This window comes from Heloderma suspectum, chromosome 3 (assembly GCF_057233095.1).
Source record: "Heloderma suspectum isolate Gila_16-S chromosome 3, 16-S_ref, whole genome shotgun sequence".
NCBI classification, from domain to species: domain Eukaryota; kingdom Metazoa; phylum Chordata; class Lepidosauria; order Squamata; family Helodermatidae; genus Heloderma; species Heloderma suspectum.
The window spans coordinates 112,237,728-112,264,299 of record NC_139460.1 but is presented as its reverse complement, the minus strand read 5'-3'; the positions used below and the strand labels follow the sequence as shown (position 1 = coordinate 112,264,299).

The window sequence follows — 26,572 nt, the reverse complement described above, 5'->3', positions numbered from 1 at the left end:
TACTGAAGCCACTTGGGCCTCAAGTGACAGAGCTGGATCCGTAAGCACCTCCAGACTATGAATGTGCTCCTTCTAGGGAACTGCAGCCCCATTTAGAGCGGGATGAATCCACTAAACTGGACAGATGAACCACCTACTAACAAGAACCTCCATTTCTTGCCAGCGTGGTGTAGTGGCTAGAGTGTTGGACTGGGAGCTGGGAGACCGGGTTCTAGTCCCCAGTCGGCCATGGAAGCTCACTGGGTGACTTTGGGCCAGTCACAGACTCTCAGCCCAACCTACCTCACAGGGTTGTTGTTGTGAGGATAAAATGGAGAGGAGGAGGAGGAGAATGTAAGCTGCCTTGGGTTCCTTGCAAGAGGAAAAAAGGCGGGATATAAATGCAATAAATGAATAATAATAAATTTTGTCTGGATTGAATGTCAGTTAATCGGCCCACATCCAACCTATTACAGAGTCCAAGCACTGGTTCAGGACAGTCACTGCCTTGCCTGAATTTGATGAAAAGGAGAGGTAGAGTTGGATGTAATCTGCACAGGTGTGTGTGCACGTGTGCACAGGAATTTGATGAACTTTAGGGATGTACACTGGAGAGGATTCAGCTCCCCTTATCCAGTCATCTCTTTTGAAGTTCAAATTAGACCTCTCGCTGCTTTATATTTATATGGAGAGAAACATGAACATAGTCTCTGCACCCCAACTAGTCTGGCCCTAAAACAAAGATTCATCCATTTTGCTTAGAAATAAATAATAACCAGGCATGATTTAAGACTTTATTAAGAAACATGACTCATAACATGGCTGTCATTGAGCCGTGCTTAATACACAGTCAGAGTTAAATAAACAAAGTTTGATCATGACTTTAAGCAGCAGTGTTCAGCTGAATTCAGTTACTGCATGCATGAAGGTCTAGTTGGATGAATATTCAAACAATGCTTTCAGCCTCATGACCGCTGGACTCTACTAAAGGAAATTCCTTTAGACCTCAGTGGTTCAGTTCTCCATGACCTCCCTGCAAGGAACGTTTGAGAATAAAAATATCAAAAACTAATTTTAAAAAGTGTGGGGAGAGATAGTTGAGCCAGACCAATGCTGTGTAGCGATCAAAGCCATCCTGATAATGGCAATGCAGAAACTTCACAGAGCTCTGAAAAAGTTGTTCACAGTGGGCAAGACCTGGCAAGAGCAGCTGCACTGGCATAGACCGGCGTGGGGTGAGGGTAGCCGTCCAGACCATGAGGCCTTCCTGGATCCCTCCAGGGGGCAGGGTTTGGCCTCCAAGTTGCAGGTGCCCTGGCCTCCAAGCCCTGCTCCCTGGAGGAATCCCTGCTGTTATTTCCAATAACTGATCAGAGATAACAATAGGCATTCCTCTGAGCATGGGTAAGTCACTGCACAAGCAAAGCTGCTGTGACTGAGCTGACTGCTGGAGGCTTCCCCAAACCACTGCGTGGATGAAGCATATGGGAGTATGCCAGTGTGCAACGGGAAAAGATTCAGGCCACACAAGGTGGCTTAACTGTGCACAGACTTTCTTCAATGTGAGAAGGCCCACAAACACTGAAGCTGGTTCCTGGCAGATCCTACTCCTGATGCACTTGCATCAGGTATGGCCATGCCCTTTGACATCAGGGTGTATGCCCACACCACAATTTTGGTTGTCCACCCCTGAAGTAGATCATAATGCATATGCCAAGATATAAATTACTCTTCTCTCAGCAGTTGGCTTTTGTTGGTAGCTTGCACCTAAATTCCCTGGATTAATGAATGGAATAGGGGACTGGAATGCTCTCCACAGCCTAATCAGAGGAAATTTGCCCTAGCTTCCATAGGTACTATTTCTGTAGATTTAAAATTGATGTTTCAAGAACAAAATTCAACAAAAATGGATGTTTCACATATACTGGACACCAGAGGCTTGTTAAGAAGAAGCTGGCTAGCTCTCTAAGATGGTGGTGGGTGATGCATTGTATAATGCAGACAATTGGTCATTGAGGCATATGATGTGACGACATCTTTTTGGTTGGAAAACTTTGCTCGTATAAATTTTGTTCTGGAAAAATTTATGAAAATTGTGCACGTTCATGCACTTTTAAATTATATTCCTGTGATGTGGGTATTAGCAGACGGACAGCAAAAACTAGACTTTGAGAGCCCTTACAATTGCAAGAAGACTCATACTCCAAGCCTGGAAGGATAAACAGGCACCACATATCATACAATGGTCTGAAGTTCTTACTGCTCTCACTTCACTTGAACATATATCCCACAGTCGTCAATTCCATATGGATGCTTATCTAGATAATTGCTTTCATTTAATCTGGTCATTATATAAATGTTGTAACTTTGAGAACTGATGCCTGAATTTCCATTCCATCCCTTTTTCCTTTGGTGTAATCTGTGGGCATGGCCTATCTTGTGTGTGTGTTTTTTGAATTCCTGAACAGCACCTAGAAAATTGTAGGCACTTTATAAATATTAATAGCATGAAGTCCCCAGTGTCCCTTGGTACCTGCAGAACATCAAGTGTTCCTCTCCCCCCATAACCCACCCCCAATTCACACTGAATTGTAAGAAAAGACGTAGGAGAAAAAGAAGCATAATTCAAAGATTTATGAAACCACTTGGGAAAACACCATAATCCACAGGCATATCCAGAAGACTATTTTAGAAGAAGAGTGCCTTCAGTGTTGCACATTCACATTTGCAACAAATTCACATACAGTTATTGAAATACAAGGAAGTCCCAATTGTTTGCATGGGACTTGGTTCCTATTAACTACGCTCGAATTTTCAGCCTTAAAACTTTTACATTTTGGACATATGCCGGGTTCTTCAGCCGTCAGCTCTCAATAAAAATGCATAAGGTGTCACTGGCAATGTGCAGACTTCCAAGGACATTATCTACAGTCTTTATTAATTGTCCCATAATCAGAGCACAGATTTGCATCTCAAAATATTTATTAATATTGTATTCCTGTAATAAAGTTTTGCCAGTGCAGGGACAGCTTTGTAAATGGCATGAAATCACAGAACAACTACTGCATGTGAAACAATATTTGCAACAGCGACTCGCTATGTCATTGCCAAGGCACCATATAACCATGTAATCTACTAGTCATCTTTCATCCCACGGCATCCTGGCTTCAACATGCATCTATTACGAGATTTCAGATGTAAATAAATATGATTCAACTGTCATTGAAAACAGCAAGTATACTATTCAACCCCCAAAAGTGAATGTTATCAAATAGGATTATGAAGTAGCAGCACAGTCGCATGGACAGGATCTTTCTTTGGTTCAGAGGAATGCTACACAAATTCAAAACAATCAAATATATCCCTCTTCCAAACACGATGTTCTAATAAAAATGTAAGTCTCTACAAACATACAGACAAAAGAAGTTCCACTAATGAGAATGAGGTTGAAAGCTTGGCAAAAAAGAGTCCTTTTAAAAACAGGAGAAAATACTTTATTCATAGTTTTAAAAATAAATGCCTTCAAAGTGAAATTTAAGAAGTCATTTGGGTTTTTTAACTCTGCAGGCAAACCATGTATGGGTGATATTTCGTCTTGGCCTTCAATCTATCATATTTCATGTAGGCTCGAATCTTCTAATGCCTACAGTCACTTGAACATTGATTACATTTCTTCTGAATACAGGATAACATATTGGATAATATACCCAAAATTCTATAGTGCCTAAGTTCCTATGGGAACACAACCCAAACATTTATTCAATAAATTAGAAATAATACCTCCTATGGGAAGCAAATGACATAACAGAATGAAAAACATTTCCTGTTGGAGGAATATTTTTAGATTGTTCAGAGAGCCAGGAGAACAAAAAGAAATATGAGCTGGGTAACTGTTCACAGACATTACTCCTGGTAGGTTGTAACTAATGGAAGTATTTCAAGTGTAGAATTTTGTTTTGTTTTAAGAAAAGGCATGATATAAGCTATTTTTAAAAATGTTATTAAAACTAGAACTAAGGCGTCAAATGATCCCTTCATACAGATAGAAACTCAGTCACCAATATTACACTATACTAATATGTTGTAACAAAAAACAACAGATATATAACTTTGGAGGCAGTCAGAGATGCATCAGCTTTTTCAGAAGACTCAATACTAAACTTAAGAAGCAAAACTTAAAAGGCTGTTCTTCCTTGTTGAAAATATGGCCTAAGGAACAATGTCTCTCTCCAAATAGAAATCACAAGAACGCTTATTCCATTAGGATTAACAGGACCTCAACATCAAGAATCACAAACCGAAGGAACATCTAGGGAAACTGTAGGCCAACCTAGTGCTTCTGAAACAGGTCTGTATGGAGCATCAGCAGGGAAGGAGGAATAAAAACTGAACAGGCTTAGGGTTTTCCACTATATGGGTCACAAGTTCACTGTAGTCACTAAAAGGAGTTGAAGCTGCTGCTGATGGACTGCTGCAGATCCAAGTAACTCAAGCTAAAGATTAAGTGTTTTGAAGAAGTCGGCTGTGAAGGAGCCAGAAAAAAGGGGTGGGACAGAAAATGGTAAGATCAACAGGTATAACCAGCACAACTTTTTTATGTTGGAGGAAAGGGTGTGGAACACTTAGTAACTTTAAAGAGGGGAGCATTTAAAAAAAAAGTTTAAGGGTGCAATCCTATGGTCCTTTGATGGACCACTGGATTTTGCAGATCTACCTCTCCATAGGTGGAAAGGGAAGTCTGCCCTGAGAAGCCTCCTCCCAGTGGAAAGATCGACTGCCATTACTCTTCTGCCTGTGCTGATGCCAAATAGGGCAAACGCAAGGTGTTCCAAGGCTGTGCTAGGAGAGGCTGTGGATCTGCAGGATCCAAAGCACTCCCATTTTCCCGGCACCCCCCCCCCCAGAACAGATGCAAAACTGTGCTGGCCCTGGAGCTGGCATAGCATGCTTCTTTCCCACTGACAGCAATGGGAGGGGAAAATTTAAAAAGAAACAAATTACTGAAAAAGGCCTAAAAGAAAAGGGGAATGAAGCCCCCACACCTTCTGCCCTGCTGGTATAAGCCCAACAGTGCATAGCAAGTGATAGTTTATCCACCACTTCTTCTTTCTCTCCCTCCCCCCCCCCCGCCCCACAATTGGGTTGCTTTATAAGATTCTGCTTCTATGTAATTGCTTCCTACACCACTTTGGTAAAATCAGGTAATGCGGAGATCATCAGGTAAGAGTTACAACATGGCTACTTTCCATACCAATCAATGTCACTGGGTCCAGTGTAGTGGTTAGAGCTACAACACAAATGCAGGCAGCTGTGTTGATCCATATCCACAAACCAAATCTAGAAGGTTTTATCTCTACCAGAATCAAGTCTTTTATAAAGCCAATGGGTCTATTCAGGATCAAGCCACCTCAAAACATTTTGCATTACAACAGGGAATAGTATATTTTTGTTGGGAAAATTCATTTTCCCTCAAGCTACTGTGAAAATTATAGCCAGGGCTTCTTCACACCGGGCTTTTATCCTGTGATTGAGATTGCTCCTTCACAGACGTTTGCAGCCTCTTTACGTTATGCAATGACCCTGCTGTGACCCTCCTTTGTTCCATTTTTAAATAGATTGCAGATAATGAGCTATCAAATTACCCCGTTGTGTTCCACTTCAGTTTCCTCCGTGAAAAGAGTAAATGTGGCTAGAAGAGGAGTGAGATCAATGAAAGATAATGGAAGACTCAGATACAGGGAGAAGGAGCGGGGAGGGGAGGGGGGAAAGGAAGTGTGTGTAAAGGGAGTCAGTTGTGATCCTGCATTTAAAACAGAAGCAGAAAGCCCCATTTTAAATGTAGGATTTTAGGCTGGTGTAGAAATGCCCCTAAGCTCAGAGAGGACAGGGAAGTCTGAGGTGGGTGGCAGAGGATGTCAGAGTCTCTGCTAATAAAAAAGTGCTGGTGCTGCATCCCTGTGAGCCCTGGCTCCACATCACTGGGTAGTTGAAACAGGCCTAGGTCTAAGTTCTATTGGCAGAGTTAGAGTAAAATTAATTGTATATGAGAGATAAGAAGTCTAGCTACTTTGCCCTTTAAGGTAAGGAAGAACTGGGTTGTTTTTATTCCAACTTATCCCACTACGCTATATTCTGTTTTTCTAAAATATTGCCTCCAAATCAGAATTGTAGCCAAAAGAGGCTTCAGTCAATGGATCACCTAATGTGAAATAAGAGTTAACACAAGGTTTCTAACTGTTCCTGAATCAAATATTTAGTATACTTAAGAAATCCAAAGTTGCTTGCCAGATGACAGATTTAACAGCTTTGAATTTAATGAGCTAAACAGCAATTCGCTATCTTTATTTCAACACTCAATCATGTTCATGGTTAATACTGTAATTCCCCTCACAACATGTAAAACAAAAGCATACATGTTATATCTGCAAGACAAGGACGAGAACGTATCTTATTGTTGCTTCTTTTAAACACCCATGAATAGAAAAATCCATTAAGAGAACCATACCAAATGAAAGTAATGATTCATGCAGATGAACAGTTGCTGTCTTTTAGCATTTAGAGGACAGAACAAGTACCCATTGTCTTTGGACAACGGCACAATATCCAGGCCCACGTAATATAGGGATGTAGCCTTGCAGCAAGGGTGGTAGTCATACGTGTGTTCCCTGCCATCCCCCCACCTTTTAAAGCTTCTTTATATACACTCCAACACATTTGAAAAACAGCCTGCAAAAAGCAGACTCAACAGGAAGTCTGGAAAATGGGGAAGGGAGTGGAGAGACAAGGAAAGAGTGGAACTGACAATAAGCTTCTTCTTCAGTTTTCCTTGACACTACTTAGTTTTACTTCCTGTGCAAGGAGCCTCAGTGCCAGCCGAGCACCCATGTTAAAATGTAGCTCAGTGGTAGAGCACATGCCTTGCATGCAGAAGGTCCTATATTCAATCCCTAGCATCTCTAGGATGGTGGGAAAGACTGTTCTCTGAAACTCTGGACACCCACTGCCAGTCAGTGTAGGACTAGGAAAGATTCCCACCTAAAACCCTGGAGAGCTGCTGCAGGCAGTACTTAGCTAGGTGGACCAATGGTCTGACTTGGCATAAGGCAGCTTCCTATGTTCCTGTAGAAAGTTGAGTGGTACTGCTCGTGTTTTGAGCATTAGCCCATAGGCCAGTGACACAAAACTATATTTCAAACAGGCTTCCAAATAACTGTGACACAGCTACCTATGGAAAATAAATTTTTCCCCAAATGTTCCCATTTAGAGCTAGGAAAAGGAGATATATATCTGGAACACAAGCTGTGCCTTGGAGGGAGGCATCTAGATTCCATTTAGCAGGACTCCATTTAGCACATTTGTTGTGTCAATCACTTGCATTGGACCCACACAATGTAATGTGTTCACTACTAATTTTCTGTGACTGAAATATTCAATTTTCATAGAAGTCTCTATTCCCTTCATCATACACAGTGCAATTCCAGAGTTGTCCTTTAAAAATAAAACCTTCTGTATGGTTGACTATTTATTGCATTAAAAATAGTTATGCACACTGCATAAGGTATCCTTGTTTTTTTTCTGAAAAAGCTACTTTAGAAGGAATGTTACAGTAATCTAGGCTACAGTCTGGCATTCAGTTATACCCCTGCAATGGCAAACTTGACAATTCTGTACTTATCAGTAGGGTAGTCAAACACCATGGCTAAGGTGTTCTGCTTACTTGGGGTACTCCCAAGGTAAGCAGAAAAATACTAGTTTGTAAAATTAAAAAGAACAAGAACAAAACCAACACTTCTGAGGATTGAACATGTTCATTGTCCTCTGTGAGCCACAGAACTTTAAAGGCACTTGAGTGTTCAAGAAATAAAAATGCAAGGAGGTCTGCTTGAGTCCCCAACAGTGTTATAAGGGATGGTTAGGGTTGCATGAGAATGCATGTTATGGTCACCCCCTGAATAACAGCCCTATCCCTACTGCTGTAGGTTTAAGTCTAAAACATCAAGAGGTCTGACTCCTCAAAGGAGTGCCCATTGAATGTCCATATTTAGATGGTAGAAAAAGCACTTTCTCTTTTCATAATTACTCCCCCCCCCCGCCGCCCAAGACTCTTTCAGCTGCAGAGCCTCTAATAGTCTAACGTTGTTATTGGGGATATGCACCATGAGACGTTCACCCTACGAACCCAATTTAGGAAAGCTATAAAATAAATACCCCTTTCCCCACATTGTACTACTCAAGTTCAGGGCTACAGTGGCAGCTTCCTGATCATTTAGCCTAAATATCGGTAGTCAAGTCAGTCTAATATGCCACTTGTGATAGTCTTAAGACTGCTGCGGTTCAAGGATAGCTTCAAGGAAACCAAAAGCTATTCATCGAAACTTCCACTTAACCGTCTCACATTGGAAAGATTTCCAATGGTTTTTCCACCTCTCACCCCACCCCACACTGATGATCCCTCACAGGACCCTAACCACAACTACCTTCAACTACCCTCCACACTTTTTTACATTACCATAACTTCATAAAAACATGTCCAGATAGTGAATCAATTTTATTTTTTGACCATAACTTTTAATCTCAAAAACCCAGACATTTTATTAATATACAACACTATAATCTGCTTGCATCATGTTAGCAACTACTACATAAAACTAAAGAAATACTATCCCACTTTTAGGATTTAACCAGCTCAAGAAGGACCATGCATTAATTTACAACATATATTTACAGTTGATTGTGTAAGCCTCAATGCAATCCCTTTTCAGGTTAGGGAGCAATCCTATGCTCCCCAACAGCATCTGGGGGACATAGGATATTTCAAATTCCTGGATCTGAAGCTGGAGGCAGAACTTCAACCACAGAGCCAGAAAACAGACCTCCCTGCCCCCTCACAGCCGATATGAAGAGAACCATGCCAGCTGCTTCTACGAGCTCACAATGTGAGCTCATAGAGGGGTGAAAGGGGAGTGTCAGTCAACAGGGAGGGGAGGAGACTGGGGAAGTGGGGATCCGAGCTATCCTCAACTGTCCTGAGTCTCTTTCCTTCCCCCTCTCCAAAGTCTCTGCTAAACAGGTGAAAATGCCTGTCAGGATGCACCCTAGCTGCCTCTTACAGTCTACTCCAATAGCCAACTCAAGACACAGACGAAAGGATTCTTTTCAAGGCTTTAATCCTTTTACAACTTAATAACTCTTTCAGATGCTAATCACCAGTGACTAAGCAAGAAACAGCACTGGGGAAAGATAGCAGAGTAGCCTATGCTCCAGGTTAGGCAGTTGGTCCCCATTTGAAGGAGAATCACGGGAAGACCCTGAACTTATGGGCTAGGGAGAGATCCTCCCTCTTTCCCTTGGGTCCTCAGGACGTGACCATTGCTTGCACGCCAAACGAGTGCTACAGCTCGCCCTCCATCTGTCGTCGCTCCCTGCGTCGGCGTCAAGCGTCCAGCAAGCCCCACTCCAGCACTCTCTCGCTGCCAGGGTCACTATCTATCCCAGGAATGCTGGCAGGAGGAATCTCTGCCAGCTGCTGTGCCTGTGAGAGATGAGCAAGCTCCTCTCCCACAGATTGCTGTTCCTCCTCAGAATCAGAACTGCTCTGGGGTTCTATCGGCTCAGTTTCCACCCTGACATCGCCCATCTTGCTTAAATGCAGAGTGGGAGGTGCAACCTGGGCAGATCCAGAGCAGATCCAATTTTCCTTAGCCAATCAATCCCATACTTTAGAGCCATTTTTGTAGCAGGTTCAATTTGCTTCCTGGGTTCCTCATAGATGTTGCAAATCAACTCATAATGCCTAATATTTCAACACTCCTGGCTCCACAAATGCAAAGACACTGCTCTGTAATATTACCCTTCCAACTATTGTGGGGTCACTGTTTTGAAATCTGAGGGCCAAGAAAGCTGTGTGTGTAGCTACAGATGGCAAGTCATAAAAATAACTTCCCAATGCAATCTGAATATAAAACAGGTAAAGGAAGAATAATGAGATCTAAAAGCTGGCCATATTTTGGAACATGAATTTTCCCTCAACATGTTTTTTACAAATTTATGACAAATTTATGAACCCACTCCAGACACCACTCTCTCATTATTTGAAAGGTTGTATGAAAAGTCTTCATTATAGTTTTACAGCGTTGTGCCTGCTGATCTGGTTGCTATTCAGCAATTGTCCCCCCCCCCCCGTAAATGTTTTTATTAAGTCTGCCTTCATCTCGTCCATGCAATTTAATGAAGTGCAAAAATACTTCTGTGAGAATGCACATCTTGACAGGCATAAAACAAATGTATGCTCTTTAAAAACAGCAGAGGTTCCTGATAGGACACCTACCAAATACTATTAAAATGGATTTTGATGGATTTTCTAGCTGGTTGTATCAGATTATCCCCAGACATCCATAAGATAACTACATGGGAGCATGGTTCTGGTAAATACCTCAAGAGACAAGGAGATCAGATTCCTCTCTTGAGATCTAACAAATCCAAATATTGCTTGTGAAGATCTTAAGGCTCACCTTAACTGCAAATCAGTCCCAAAGTACCCTTTTTTCCTGAAAAACAGTCTCAAGAAAATCTAGCTGGCTCCACCTCCTTCCATCTAATGACCATTTAGAGAGCATGAGACGGCATCTTGGTTTTGGAGTATTAATACTCAACTGCTCTGACAAACAATTCTATAGTTTCTATCCATCATCTCAGGCCCACTTGTGCTGAAGAGAGCAACAACGTTCACCGGTCCTAAAATTAGAATTTGCCATGTAGATAATGTCAGCCTAACTGAAATGATGGCACAATACCACCAGCTTAAAGGTTGGTTTGGAAGACCAGAGGGTTCCAAAGGACAGAAACGTGCTCATATCCTACATCCATCTGCAGACACGAGTCTGGAACTAATGGTGAAACCTGAAAGCTGTTCCTACATGCTCTTTCAATATATACAAGAAGTCTTGACAGTCATCGAACACACTCTCACATAGACAAGTACAATGTCTGAATTGGGCAATCACGGATATAGTCCACAGTAATTTCTTTGACTTCAGAGGCTGAAACTGAAAAATCCTCCTTTGGTCAGATGAATCGCTGCTGACTATCCATGATTGTCCAGGTCACACTATGTAAGGATTGAGCCCAGCACCCTACTGAGAGAGCATGAGAACTGACTCAGAGCCCAACGAGGAAGAGGGTGAAGCAGCAGGGAAGTTACCAAGATTTCTGGAGATAGAGCAGGGAGACAGGGGACCAGAGGAATCTGTCCAGATGCCAATTAATCCATTGGTGCAAAGCCAAACAGAAACTTCCCCATCTGTGGGAATAAAAGATCTTATAGGGAGGGGTTGCTGGGAGTGACAGATGCCAGAATCAGATGTCAGGTCAAGCAAGAGGGGCAACTTTGGAAAGTAAGGCAAAGTTGGACCATCAAAAGAGGACCCTAGAACCTCCCCGAGGGCAGGACTAGAAAAGCCGCTCAGGTTTTGTACTGCAGGCTGGCACCAGTTTTGCTGCAACTATCATAGCAATAGTGCATCTTTCATAGCAAAGTTTCACACTGATTGGGTTCGCACAACACACTAACTCACACTCAGTGGTCGAGTGGGTTTTTGTTGAACTGTGGGTTGTTTGTTGAACCATGGGTTAGCATGTTGTCTGAACCTAGGATATGTTCTGCAGGATGGCTTGTTAACAGTGCAATGTGGCTTATTTTTTTTCGAACGAGCCACCTCGAGAACCCATAGTTTGTTGCTGGGTTGTTCATGGTAGTTAACAAGCCATACTACATGGTTAACAAGCCATCTTGCGGAAAATGTCTTGGGTTCAGACAACGCGGTTCAACAAACAACCCACGGTTCAACAAACAAGCCACACTCAACCACTGTGTGAACAGCCCCATTATGATCAAACTCAGGGGGCTGTGGTTTGTTCTAACCAAAGTTAGTTAACAAACCAAGACTCAAAGCCATGGTTTAATCAGGGTTTGTTAACAACTAATTTTATTTAGAACAAATCATAGTTCCCCTGGGTTTGAACATAACATGGAACTGTGGCTTGTCTTGAAGCAAAAGCAGAAGCTTTGACCCTCTTCCTCTTGCAAGAGAATGGGAAGTGTGCAAGCCCAAGGCTTGCCACAGCTCATTCCCAATTACTTAAACTATGATTGTGGTGATCCTCTGAACCAGGCCATTATTTTTGTCCGTGTTAACCACTGTACAGGTACAATCAGGAAAGAAAAGAGTGATCATGCATAGAGCTCTTTCATCTCTGGTGATTATTGATTAAAACTCTGTCTAAATCATTTGTCAAACAGGTCCATTTAAAGTAGCTAGCTGCTTTCAATTGTGAATTAATTTATGTATTTATTTTCATGCTATCCCATCAACATGAGAACTATAGCAAACTATAAAAAACTATAGCAAAAACAGGTTTTCTATTTCCTTAGTATTTGTGCTTCCATTTGGGGTTCTCAGGGTATTGTTTCCCATTGCTCCGTAGCTTGTAGGGCATGGTAAACAGTCTTCTAATATTTAGACTATGATCCTGCAAGACATCCATCTAGACCTATCCAGAAGCTACATACAACTACAGTTAGCCACAAGTAGTCTACATAGGAGGATATATATCTGCCTCTCGGAAGCTAGATGGCAGCAAGACATGGTATGCTTAAATTGCATCTGCTCTACCATTTTGTCATGTTTGTACAACCAAGCCTTACTATATTTCTCCATTGCTGCTTGAAGGCCCATCATCAAGTAGTTTGCATCCACTGTGGAAAGAAACAGGATAAAGGACTGTAGATGACACACCTCCAACTAGATTTAGAATCAATTTATAAATCCTCTTAAAACATCTTATTGATCGCTCTGAACTGTAAAGCTGTGCAGTGCATAAATGCATGCAGGATGACGACCTCTGTAGTTATTCTAGGTCAAGACAGAAAAACAATCAATCTCACATTTAAAATCCAGATTCCTTTGCCAATTTCTCATTGTGTGTTCTTGCTACTGAAACTGCAGCTCCTATAAATTATTTGATGGCTGCATAATAAAAACACAAACACGTAGATTAGAGAAGACAAACATCCACCAATTCCTCAACGCATGAATAAAAATTTCAGCACCCTTTTGTACTGCCTACAAACTTGTGATAGTATTCAATTTGGTTTTAAGGTATCGGGGAGAACAATCCTATGGTCCCTGGAGAGCATCCCAGGGACCATAGGATTCTTCAGAGTCCCAGCTCCAAGGCCATAAACACTGCTATGACCTCAGAAGGGGGACTCCAAATCTGATACCTCCCCCCGGCCCCTCTCCCAGCCACCGTGGAAAGAATCGCAGTACCTGTACTACAAGGTCATAAAAGCAGCCTCGAGAGGTTTGAAAAGGGTCGTTGCAGTGGGGAGGGAGGAGAGGCCAAGATATAAGAAATCCTATGGCCTCTCCAGCCCCAAACCCGCCCAGAGGCCTGACTACAGGCAGGGGGCAGGGAAGAAAGGAGGACGGAGAGGCAAAAATCCCTCTGGCAGGAGCCCAGCAGGGCACTGGATACTTGGAAGTGTCCAAGAGCAGAAGCTTCCATCCAACAAGGACGCAACCTCTAGGATTGCACCCTAAATCTCATCCTCTCAGTGTCCGTTCCAACAATCAACCAGCTTCTTGTGCATGCACTCAAAATAAAGAGAAAAACCTGCTACTCAACTAAACAGTATAATGTATATCTGAGCTACCCCTTCATATGTGTGGAGTGAAAGGAAGACACTGCAGTCTCACATGAATTTACAGGTCCAACATCACATGAGCAGTTCTTTGCACACAAAAATTCTGAAAGCTGATTGCCTGTTGAGACTTGGTTGTTAAATATTCCTGGTCAAGGCTCTAAAACTAAATCTATTTTGCAAAGATTCTTCTATTACCAGAAAATGCTATGTTCCTATGAACACTTGACAATGCTACTTCAGTGATGACAGCACCAAAACCCAATTCAGGGTTAGTTCAGCACATGGTTGCAACTTGAACACAATTTCAACACCATCATAGTATGCTTCAACATGATCATAATATGGCTGGAAGTTAGCATGATCTGACAAAAGACCACAGCTGCTACAGGCTGAGGGTGTAGTGTGAACACATCCCAAGCCTCTCTAATTTTAAAAAGCATTTATATCCATGTAATACTAGTAACTATACTGCATGCAAAGGGAGACATTTCCCTAGAGAACACTAGATCTGTAGAGCTATGTATATTTGTAAATGCTACATCAGAGTTTGTGCCCTACGACTTTAATTTCTGAATAAGATACAGTGATTTGTCAATATTCTTGTGTTTGACTAGTTGTCCCTGTTATCATTAGAGCTATTTTTCCCCTTTATCTCTCTAAACATTTAGGTTTATGAATGTTTAGCTGAGTTGGGATTGTGTCTGGGGTGTGTGTGTCTGGTTATAATACACTTTACCCCCTTTTCAGTTCAACAATTTAAAACAAGAGGCATGTAAGCATATATGCATCCATGGATTCTATTAAACCTTTACATATTCGCCAGCATGACGGGCTATAACACCAAAGTTTCATTATTATATAATACTACTGTACTATTATTTCATTTTCAAAAACAAATCAGCCTACCAAAATCAAGAATGCTTATAGTTAAACATTTGCAATAGCTAGGAGAATTGTATATGCGCATTACAACTATAAATGAAACGAATGGAGCATGTAGAAGCTGACCCTACAAAGAAAGAGCATACTTTTTAATGAGAGTTCTACTTTTGGAACATAAAAGTGTACACATATGAATAAAGTAAATAACTCACAACAATTTTCTCTCATATGCTTTTAGAGATATTCTTTCAGAGAAGTTGTTTAATCAAATAATAAAAATTACCACATATGATGAACATATTTTTTGGACTTTAAACGGTCACTAGGTTTTTATAAACATCCTCCCATCCAGCAGATATGCAGTTTAAAAAGAAAAGAAACAATTAACAGTCTTATAAGCACTTCTTGGTGAAGCTACCCAAGGTGGCTTCTATAGCCCCTCTAAAATTATCTCCAGCTTTATTAATAAAAGCACTGTCTAGTTTCTATCTGCTTCTGTTTTCCACCTACCAAGGAATGTGTGTGTTCTTCCTAAGAATGGCAACAGAGCTGGGTAGCAGCTGATATCCCACCTCCCAATGTAGAATCAACAATTGTTTGTTTCTTCACCTCACCAGTCCTAGGTGCAGCCAGAAACCATCACAGCTTAATTTGATTGTCTGTAACCTCTTCCCACATTACATCTTAAACACTCTGACTAAATGCACACTCCATGGCTCCAACATCAGCCAGCTTCTCCCCCACCTTTTGCTTTGTTTACCATCTAGCCCAGCCTTCCCCAACTTGATGCCTTCCAGATGTTTTGAGCTATAGTTCCCAGGGTTTATGACCATTGGCCATGCTGGCTGGGGATGGTGACAGCTGAAGTCCCAAAAATCTGGGGGATCTACCAGGTTGGAGTTTTGGTGCTTGCACAGTATATCTGATCTTTAGTTTGGCCTAATTAGGTATTGGCCAAACATGGATTTTGAATTTTTTCTTATGGTCAACATGGTTTCCTTTGTTTTTTTATATAAAAATAGAATGAATTATTTCTTAGCCCAAATGCCATTACACAGAAGTGATTTTACACATCCATATTGCTCCAAAAATACAATGTACTTTAATACAATCTGAGTTCATACATTTTGAAAGTTTAATTTTTCTACTTAAGCCCCCAAAATGTACCGTCTAGCCAGATTATGCATATGGCATTGGCGAGAGGTACTAGGGTAAAAAAAGACCCATATTAAATGTCCTGCTTTTGTCCAGATGTTTTACAAAGATAACAGGCATCATACATCTGCCAGAATTGGTCAGATATATGTTACAATTCCCAACAGATATAGGACTCGTTTGGACAATCAAATCCTGGCTTAATAAACCAGGATGTTCATGAACTTCATGAATCCACACACAGCCCTTTTGCTGCCATTTCACTCGTTCCTTTATGCAAATAACAAAACAAACCACCAAGGAGCAGTTAAGCACAGCTTCAAGTTACATCCTAATTGGAACTATGGCTAATTGCTTCCAAATTAGCCAAGATTCAGAAGGCATCTTTAAAGTTGGTTTTCCTGCTGAGATGAAGGGAGGAACAAAGTGGCAGCAAAGGTGCTGCACGTGGGTGCACAAAGTTTGTGCATATCTGGCTTATTAAGCAAAGATTTGATCATCCAAACGCAGCCAGTGATTGAACTTCAGCCAGCAACTACTGCCTAGCGCATGAAAGCAGGTTTATAACACCTGGAAAGTTGCCACAGCCCACCTCCATAGGGAGTTAAGGACATCTTCACGGGTTTCTCCTTCCCTGCTGGCAGTTTTCTATTTCTCCAAATTTTTTGCGAGTTACATCAAGTGCCAGTATATCCTCATTAATGGAAGTCCACAATAACTCACACAACTAATATGCGATTCTTACAGTACTGTCTTTGATCACAACAGACAGCAACCAAACAGGATAGCAATAACTGGGTAAGGAATCATGAGTCCCAAGTGCTCCACTATTTCAGAGGTGGGCCACTTGCGGCCCTTCAGATGTTTTGGCCTACACCTTTCATCATCCCTCTCCATTGGTTATGATGGCTATGGCTGATAGCAATTGCAGGTCAAAACATCTAGAGGGCCACAAGTTGCCCACCCTTGTGCTACTTGAATTGCTGTGTTCACGTGAGCAAATTCTGCAAGGACTCTGCACATTTTATGCACAGCACAGGGTCACATTGCCCATTTTTCCTCACAAGAACATTAGTGAATTCACTGAAAAACCCCTCCAAAGTCTGTTTTCTCTGTCTTCAGAGAAGTTAAGGGCAGCACACTGTAGCCTCATCCATCAGTCAGAGGAGCAAAGGCCAGTGGGAGTCTGTCTTTCCCAGGAAGAACAGCATGACGGGGGAGACCAACTTGACCATGCATCGGTCAGAGAAGGAACAGCTGCAGGGAGCTTCCTTCCCCCTTCCCTGCCAGAAAGAACACCCATAAGATCTTTGCAGCTAAGAACTGGTGCCCAAGTTTGCTTTTTCCTTCTCCCTCCCAATCCCTTTTCCTTTTGTGTCATGTCCTTTAGATTGTAACCCTGAGGGTAGGGAATGTCTTATTATTAATCTTTGTACACTTCTCTGGGAGCCTTTTTTTTGCTGAAGAATGGGGTAAAATGCTTTAAATGGATTTTAGAAATATTCTTTTAATGAGAACGTGAGTTAAGAAGCCATGTATTCAGTGTCCTATGCCAGGATCTATGGGCAGACCTAGGCACTGTGCGCACTGTACTTCCCTCCTCTCTCCCTGCACTACGTTATAACAGGGGTGAGCAGAAAATAAAGTTGGGAGACCTTTGGGCTATTTAAAGTAGATCAGCAATCAGATTTCTTAACAGTAGCAACAACAAAATGACTCCTTCACTGTCCTAGATTCCACAAGCCTGAAGTCTGCCAACCCCTTGTTGTATCTTTTGTTGTATCTTTTGTAGTTGTATCTTTTAGGGTAGGTGTGATGGGGTGCAGGTTATTTTTCATGACTCAAGACTCTATTATCTTTTTTTTTTTAAATGTTCAAATGGTAGAGAATTTACTAACACTATTGAGTATGTCACTGAACAGAATGGTGATTTCTCTGCAGCCTAATGATAGGAGAGACTAGCCAAACGAAGATAAAAGTCATGGCAAGTGTTAGCCCTGAATACCTCAATGAGCAGCAAGAAGCAAAGCATATATTCTAGGGCCATTCGAGAGAGTGATTATTATTTTTGATATTATTATTGCTAGTATTAGTAAAAATAACAAGATTTTATAGAACACTTTCCAGAACTCAAAGCACTTCATACACATTTTCATGTAATTCTTACAACAACCCTGTAAGGTAGCCTCCCCTCTTGCAGATAGTTGGGTGAAGCTAAGATTGAGTGGTTGCCTAGAGGATTCATGACAGAGAAAAGATTCGAATCAGAGACTTCCTCGTTTATAGCCATCAACTATGAATCACAGAAACATCAGGTCTCTGCCATCACTGCTCCACACTAATAAACACAGAGGTCCTGAGGTTCAGGTCTGCCCAGACACCTTGTGGTTAAACTCAGTGGTGGGGAAAGGCACTCTGCGCGTGGTCAGAGGGCATGTGGTCAGGCCCCTAGCTAAGCTCGCGCAACGGATGCAGCACGTACAGTTCTCTCGGCCGAGGCCCTACCCTACCTCGGATTTCCACACGACGTAGGCGCAGGCGTGGCTGGCGGGCAGCTGCGGGCCCTTCCTTTGCTGGAGCCACTTTCTGGGCGAAAAAAAGATGCTGTTGGCGCCGCCGCCGCCGGAGGCGCTGCTGAGAGCGGAGGCGGAAGGCGCGCGCGCCAGGAAAGGCAGCTCCCACGCCGTGTGCCGCTTCCCTCGAGGGCTCTCGTAGTCGAAGTGGAAGCTGCCCGAGGGCGACTTGTCCAGCGGCGTGCTGGGCGTGGAGAGCGAGAAGGCGCCCTGTTGCTGCGGCGTCCCTGCGCCGGCGGGGCGCAGCAGGGCGCGCGACGAAAAGGCCGCCAAGCATTCCGCCGAAGGGCTGCCCACCGCCCTGGCCCGGGGAGCGCGGGCTGAGCTCTCCGCCGCCACTTCTTCCCCGCCGGAACGGCCAATCACGGCTGGGTCCAAGCTGCGGGTCTGGCGGAGCCTCCGCTTGGACAGGCTCTTGGAGGAGGGCGCGGCGCTGGCCGCCGGCGAAGAAGAGCACGAGAAGACGCTGTTGAGCAGGCTGTGCGCGGACATCCCGGCGGCGGCGCAACCCCGGCTCAGCGCCTGCCGCCTTCGCCTCCCCTCAGCCGGCGGCGGCGGCGGCTCTTCCAGCTGTTGCCTCCGACGCTCCGCGCGGACCGCCGCTGCGAGAGGCCGCTCATGACATGCTCGTGGAGAAGAGTTGGACGGCCAACAGCGAGGGAGGAAGGAAGACGCCGCGTTCGCTTCTTATTCCAGCGCCGCCGCGAAGCCTGTGTCAGAGTCCAGCCCCCCGCGGGCACCTCGCTCGCCTTCGCTGCTCTGGCCGCGCCTGCACCGGAGCCTCCCCTCTTGCAACAGGCGTCCGCTCCCTCAGGAGCTCGCGCGCCGCTCCCGCCAATGGGCTTGGTTGGCCGCGCGCGTGTCCTCCGCTGGCCGGGATCCTGCTGCCGCGAGTTACCTCAGGGCTCAAGCCTAATTTGGCAGGAGGGCGCGGGCCGCTTCTCCCCCAGCTGGACCGTTCTTGGGCCCCCACCTGAAGCGGGGGCTTGGCGCGCGCGCTGTCTGCACAGGCTCAAGGAGAAGCGCCCTCGGAGTGGCCCGCCCCGCGCGCCCGCGTGGCTCTTAAGTCGCGCAAAGGGTGCTGCTTTGAATCTTTCGTGTCAGGTTGGTGTCCCACAGCTATTGGATTTCAGAAAATGATGCTTGTATATTTCGCAACAGGATTTGATCCAAAGAAGGATTTCGGGGTGTGTGTGTGTGTGTGTGTGTGATTTCCTACTTTCCATCCTCTTCCTTTGGCTCATCCACGTTTCCTTTTTGAAGTATTTGTTGAAAGGAAAATTGGGACGATTATCATTTCCTGAGTTTATGAATGATGCTTTATAAGAATTGGGGAGGTGCAACAGTTACTCTAATATGGGACCAACTGTTATTCAAAAGCCCTCTTTCTCATCCCTCTGCTGTTCCTTTGGAAAGTAGCAGTTTCCAGGGTATGGGTAGAAAATCCAGTGACATGCCTTTTCTTGCTTTTTCAGCAATGCCTACTTTCTAAAGTGAGGGATACCAGGTAGGCTTATACTTCCCCTGAAGTCAATCCAAGCTCACATGTACTTTCACCCAATTCTACAAGTGTAGGGATGTTCTTCATTGGTGAAAAATACCCTGCACATGCTTGGAGACAACAATCTCTATTTTTTTCTTCAGATGTTCCAAAGGTAAACTCTGGCACTGAAAACAGGCCCATGGGCCTGGTGAGTTGTAGTTCAAAATGAATAGCTGTCTTTCTTCTCAGGTACAACTGAAAAATACTGTCTAAATTCACTTACTGCAATAATCTGCAAGTTAAAATAGATTTTTAAATACCTTGTTTGAGTGTTCTTTGTACTTTGCCCGTGGCTTATGTTTAAATGTATTTGCTCCCTACATGTCACGTTTTTGGTAAAACTTTATGGGACTGGGCATACTGTTTCAGAAACATGGTTGGCTATATTCACTCCAGCATATGATACATATCAAATCCCTTGACACATTCCCTTCCTATTATGGGCTGTTTATAAATACTGTGGCAAGCATTCTTCTATGTCGACTGTGTTGGATACTTTTGTTCACTTGCTTACAACTACTGTATATATTTATTTAACCAATATGAGGAGCTTCTGAACTAAGTCCAGAACCCTTATTCTTCCTTTCCCAACCTGTTGAAATCAGTGTAATCCTTGCGCGAGGGGGCCCTTAATCACTATTCTAAAAGGTGAATTACACATTTTAAAAATATAATATAAACATGTTCACAGTAAGGGGTTTCTCTTGAAATTTGTCTGAAGAACTTCTCAGTATTTCTCACTGCAGGGACAATCCCATTTGTCTCTTCCTTCCTTCATTGGCTTTGTGAGGTGATCACAGTGATTTTGGCATGTTGTCTGTAGAGGCATGCAGTGTGTCTTAACACTGCTGAGCACAGAGTGATAAGGAAGTCCAACTGGAGAGGCAGAGAAACCCAGTTTGCCCCATTTGATACCAAGAGTTGTGCAGAGGTATTTCAGCCTTATCAATAAGGCCACAGTTTATTAGCTTGCAGAAATTATTACTAGCTTCCTGGGGGCTGGCAGAGGACAGATGAAGAGCTGCATTTCTATGCTAGGCACAGAGGTGGGAGTTTCTATGCTGGCTTCAGAAGATGGATGGAGTGCTCCATCTCTACTCTGCCATGCTGCTCACATGCCTGCATAGACTCCCTGGTGGAATTTCTGGTCGCCTATGACTATCACACTAGTGCTTCAGTACAATCTTTAGTGGGCCGCAGGGGCACAAACCCCCTTCATGGATCACTGCCTTGTGGCGAAGGGGCTTGCGTAACTCATTGAAGCCATAAGCTATGCCGTGCAGGGCCACCCAAGACAGACAGGTCATGGCGGAGAGTTCTGACAAAATGTGGTCCACTGGAGAAGGAAATGGCAACCCACCCTAGTATCCTTGCAAAGAAAACCCCATGGAATGTATCACAAGGCAAAAAGATAGGATGGTGGAAGATGAGCCCCTCAGGTAGGGATGGTGGAGAATTTCTCCCCGAAACTTCGGGGGGCCGAGCGCCAACGTGTTCGGCCCCCCGAACAAGCTTCGGGGAGAAATTCTCCGCACCCTGCACCCCCCCCCCCGGACGGGACTTACCTTCGCTGAATGTCCCTCCTGGCGGCAGGTCCGGCCGGCGGTTTGGCGGGTGTTCGAGCAGGGTGGGAGCGGCAGCCGGTCTTTCGACCGGCTGCCGCCGCCGCCATTTCAATGAAAGAGAAAAAAAAAACGCCCCCGTGATAGGCTACGTGACGATTAACGTAGCCTATCACGGCTAGATTTGCAAAGTCAGCCGTGATAGGCTACGTAAATCGTCACGTAGCCTATCACGGGTGACTTAAAAAAAAAAAAAAGCACGTACGGATAATGGCGGCCCCCATAGGGAGCCGCCATTCGCGTTCCTTATGTGGTCACTGTAGTCTACGTAAAGATTTACGTAGACTACAGCGACCAAATAAGGAACGCGAATGGCTGCTCCCTATGGGGGCCGCCATTAGCGTACGCGCTTTTTTTTTTTTTAAAGTCACCCGTGATAGGCTACGTGACGATTAACGTAGCCTATCACGGCTGACTTTGCAGATCTAGCCGTGATAGGCTACGTTAATCGTCACGTAGCCTATCAACGGGGCGTTTTGTTTTTGTTTTTTAAACTTTCGAGTTCGCGGCCGGGCGAGGCAGGAAGCCTCTTCCCTGGCCTGAATTTTGGCCGGGGCGAGGCGGGAAGCCTCCCCCCCCCCGGCCTGAACTTCGCGGGGGGAGCAGCGAAGCGCCTCCCCCCCACCGCGAACAACCTTCGACGAAAGGTAAGTGACTTTCGTCCACCCCTACCCTCAGGTTGGAAGGTGTCCAATATACTACTGGGGAAGAGCAGAGGGAATTTCCAAGTCGCACCAGAAAGAGTGACGTGGCTGGGCCAAAACCGAAAGGACACTCAGCTGTGGATGTGTCTGGTCTGGTGGTGAAAAGAAAGTCCGATGCTGTATTGAACAATATTGTTTAGGAACCTGGAATGTAAGATCAATGAATCAAGGTAAGCTGGAGGTGGTCAAACATGAGATGGCAAGATTGAACATCGACATCTTGGGAATCAGCGAACTAAAATGGACAAGCATAGGCAAATTTAATTCAGGTGACCATTATATCTACTACTGTGGGCAAGAATCCCTTAGAAGAAATGGAGTAACATTCATAGTCAACAAAAGGGTGGGAAAAGCAGTACTGGGGTACAATCTCAAAAACAATAGAATGATCTCAGTACGAATCCAAGGCAAACCATTCAACATCACAGTAATTCAGGTCTGTGCCCCAACCACTGAGGCCGAAGAAGCTGAGGTTGATCAGTTCTATGAAGATCTACAACACCTTCTAGAACTAACACCAAAAAAAGATGTCCTCTTCATCACAGGGGATTGGAATGCTAAAGTAGGAAGTCAAGAAATAACCGGGATAACAGGCAAGCATGGCCTTGGTTTACAAAATGAAGCAGGACAAAGGCTAATAGAGTTTTGCCAAGAGAACACGCTGATAGCAAACATGCTTTTCCAACAGCACAAGAGGCGACTCTACACATGGACATCGCCAGATGGTCAATATCGAAATCAGATTGATTATGTATTTTGCAGTCAAAGATGGACAAGCTCTATACAGTCAGTCAAAACAAGACCTGGAGCTGACTGTGGCTCAGATCATGAGCTGCTTCTTGCAAAATTTCGGCTTAAATTGAAGAACATAGGGAAAACCACTAAACCATTCAGGCATGACCTAAATCATATCCCTTATGAATATACAGTGGAGGTGAGGAATAGATTTCAGGGATTAGACCTGATAGACATAGTGCCTGAGGAACTATGGACAGAGGTCCGTCACATTGTTCAGGTGGCAGCAACTCAATCCATCCCAAAGAAAAAGAAATGCAAGAAAGCGAAGTGACTGTCTGATGAGGCTTTACAAGTAGCTGAGGAAAGAAGGGAAGCGAAAAGCAAGGGAGAAAGGGGAAGATATATCCAACTGAATGCAAAGTTCCAGAGAATAGCAAGGAGAGACAAGAAGGCCTTAAATGAACAATGCCAAGAAATCGAGGAAAACAATAGAATGGGAAAAACTAGAGATCTTTTCAAGAAAATCGGAGATCTCAAGGGAACATTTTGTGCAAAGATGGGCATGATAAAGGACAAAGAAGGCAGGGACCTAACAGAAGCAGATGAGATTAAGAAGAGGTGGAAAGAATACACAGAAGAACTATACAGGAAAGATCTGAATGTCCCTGATAGCCATGGTAGTGCGGTCACTGAACTTGAGCCAGACATCCTAGAGAGGGAAGTCAAGTGGGCCTTAGGAAGCATTACCAACAACAAAGTTAGCGGAGATGACAGTATTCCAGCTGAGCTATTTAAAATCCTAAAAGATGATGCTGTTAAAGTGCTGCACTCAATATGCCAATGCATTTGGAACACTCAACAGTGGCCACAAGACTGGAAAAGGTCAGTTTACATTCCAATTCCAAAGAAGGGCAATGCCAAAGAGTGTTCAAACTACTGCACAATTGCGCTCATGTCACATGCCAGCAAGGTGATGCTCAAAATCCTACAAGCTAGGCTTCAGCAGTATGTGAACCGAGAACTACCAGAAGTACAAGCTGGGTTTCAAAGAGGCAGAGGAACTAGAGAACAAATCGCCAACATTCACTGGATCATGGAGAAAGCAAGAAAATTCCAGAAAAGCATCTATTTCTGCTTCATTGACTACGCTAAAGCCTTTGGTTGTGTGGATCACAACAAACTCTGGCAAATTCTTAAAGAGATGGGTACCAGACCACCTTACTTGTCTCCTGAGAAACCTGTACGAGGGTCAAGAAGCAACAGTAAGAACCGGACATGGAACAACCGATTGGTTCAAAATTGGGAAAGGAGTATGACAAGGCTGTATATTGTCGCCCTGCTTATTTAACTTATATGCAGAGTACATCATGAGAAATGCCAGGTTGGATGAATCACAGGTCGGAATTAAGATTGCCAGGAGAATTATCAACAACCTCAGACACGCAGATGATACCACCCTAATGGCAGAAAGCAAAGAGGATCTAAAGAGCCTCTTGTTGTGGATGAAAGTGGAGAGTGCAAAAGCTGGTTTGAAACTCAACATTAAAAAAACGAAGATCATGGCATCTGGCCCCATCACTTCCTGGCATATAGAAGGGGAAGAAATGGAAGCAGTGACAGATTTTTTTTTCTTGGGCTCCAAGATCACCGCAGTCGGTGACTGTAGCCATGAAATTAAAAGACGCTTGCTCCTTGGGAGGAAAGCTATGGCAAACCTAGACAGCATAGTAAGAAGCAGAGACATCACCTTGCCGACAAAGGTCCGTCTAATCAAAGCTATGGTTTTCCCAGTAGTAATGTATGGCTGTGAGAGCTGGACTATAAGGAAGGCTGAGCGCCAAATAATTGATGCTTTCAAACTGTGGTGCTGGAGAAGACTCTTACGAGTCCCCTGGACTGCAAGGAGGTCAAATCAGTCCATCCTAAAGGAAATCAACCCTGAGTGCTCATTGGAAGGACAGATACTGAAGCTGAAGCTCAAATATTTTGGCCACCAAATGCGAAGAGAAAACTCCCTGAAAAAGACCCTGATGCTGGGAAAGACTGAAGGCAAAAGGAGAAGGGGACGGCAGAGGATGAGATGGCTAGATAGCATCACCGATCCAATGAATATGAACTTGAGCACACTACGGGAGAGAGCGGAGGACAGGAAGGCCTAGCGTGCTATGGTCCATGGGGTCACAAAGAGTCGGACACGACTGAACAACAACAACGAGGGGCACAAACATAACTATAGTTATGCAGACCACTAGATACTTATGTGCTGGTACAGAGTTCAAATCCAGCATACTTGTTAATTTGATGAGGCTTCCTTGCTTTGATTGGCAGTGGAGAGGTATATTACAAACTCCAGTAGAAAAATGCCTCAAGGAGCACAGAATTTCACCCATTTGTATGTTAGAAGACAGGTTTAACCTCTGATAACTAAAGGGAAGGCCCTGCTCTGAGTGCCCTTACTAAATGAAGCAAGGGGGTTAACCACTAGGGATGGGGCCTTTTCGATAGTGGCCTGGCTATAGAACAGCCTAGAGAGAGGTTTGCCTGGCTCTACCCTTGTGGTCTTTTTGGCACCTTTCTGTTCACCCAGGACTTTTAAGTGTAGTCTGGGCCTCTCTGTTTTTTATGTATTTATTTTTATTATTTTTATAGCTCCCAATAGCAAAAACTCTGGGCAGTTCTGTGTTTTAATTCTGCGATTGCTGTGGGTTTTGTTTCTAATTGTATCTGTGTTGCATTTAATTTTTGGTCTCATGTTTTACTTTGAATTTAAGCTGTCTTTATGTTTATTGTAAGACACCCAGAGAACTTTGTAATGGGGTGGCATACAAATGTAGCATATTAAATAATGGGCTAAATCCAGTGGACTTCTGCTTGTGCAACAGGACCTTCCCTTCCTCTCCTCCCCTACAGCCCCCCACATGCCCCCAAATCTGCTACGGAAGGTCTTCAACCCTATGAAGCAAATTTGGGGGGTGCACTTGGGTGGATCAAAACCTTTGGCTACAGCCCAGTAAATATGTGATGAAAGGGGATGGAGAACATTTAGCTCAGTATAGATAGCTGAATTATAGGGGCAGGATGTGAGTCATCCCATAAGGCTGGAATGGACAACTTGTGCCCCTCCAAATGTTTTGGCCTACAGCTTCCATCATCCCTCACCATTGGCTATGCTACCTTGGCCTGATGGGAGTTGTAGGCCAAAACATCTGGAGGGCCATGTTTACACACACACACTTGCCATAAGGACTTTGATTCACAAAGGTGTTTGAAGAGGCTCATCTGACAGGGATCACAATCCAAGAAGACATTTAGCTTTATTTTTCTGCTAGGCTGAAAGGCATCCAGCCAGCAGTAGGGCCAACATCCATCAGCACAGCAAGAGGAAGAGGCCCAACACCAGGAGCCAAGGGCAGACAGAACTGTAGTGAGTATTCCACCAAGTGTTCCTCTTCAGGTTCATTTTCTTCCTTGCCCCTCTAATTCGCCATCGAGACTGAAAAAGTGTCGGATCCAGACTTAGTCTTGCTTAGAGTAGAACCATTGAAATCAATGGGACAAGTTAGTCATGGCTAGCATGTCCCACTGTTTTTAACAGGGCTACTCTAAGGGTGCCTACGTCTGGATCCAGTGCTTAGTCTCACTGTTGTGCTGTCATTTCCAGCCTGTATCAC

General features: G+C 43.9%; 1 protein-coding gene across 2 annotated transcripts in view; it reads right to left on the bottom strand.

Annotated features, from left to right (window-relative positions):
* The window catches only part of ARHGAP6 (Rho GTPase activating protein 6), a 311,607-nt gene extending 291,512 nt beyond the window's left edge, over nt 1–20,095 (bottom strand). For both annotated transcript variants that reach the window (XM_084844207.1, XM_084844208.1), the window contains exon 1: nt 18,232–20,095. In XM_084844207.1, coding sequence (XP_084700333.1) covers nt 18,232–18,786 — 555 coding nt within the window. In that variant the 5' untranslated portion in view covers nt 18,787–20,095. The remainder of the gene's footprint in view (nt 1–18,231) is intronic.
* Between the last annotated feature and the right edge of the window lie 6,477 nt (nt 20,096–26,572).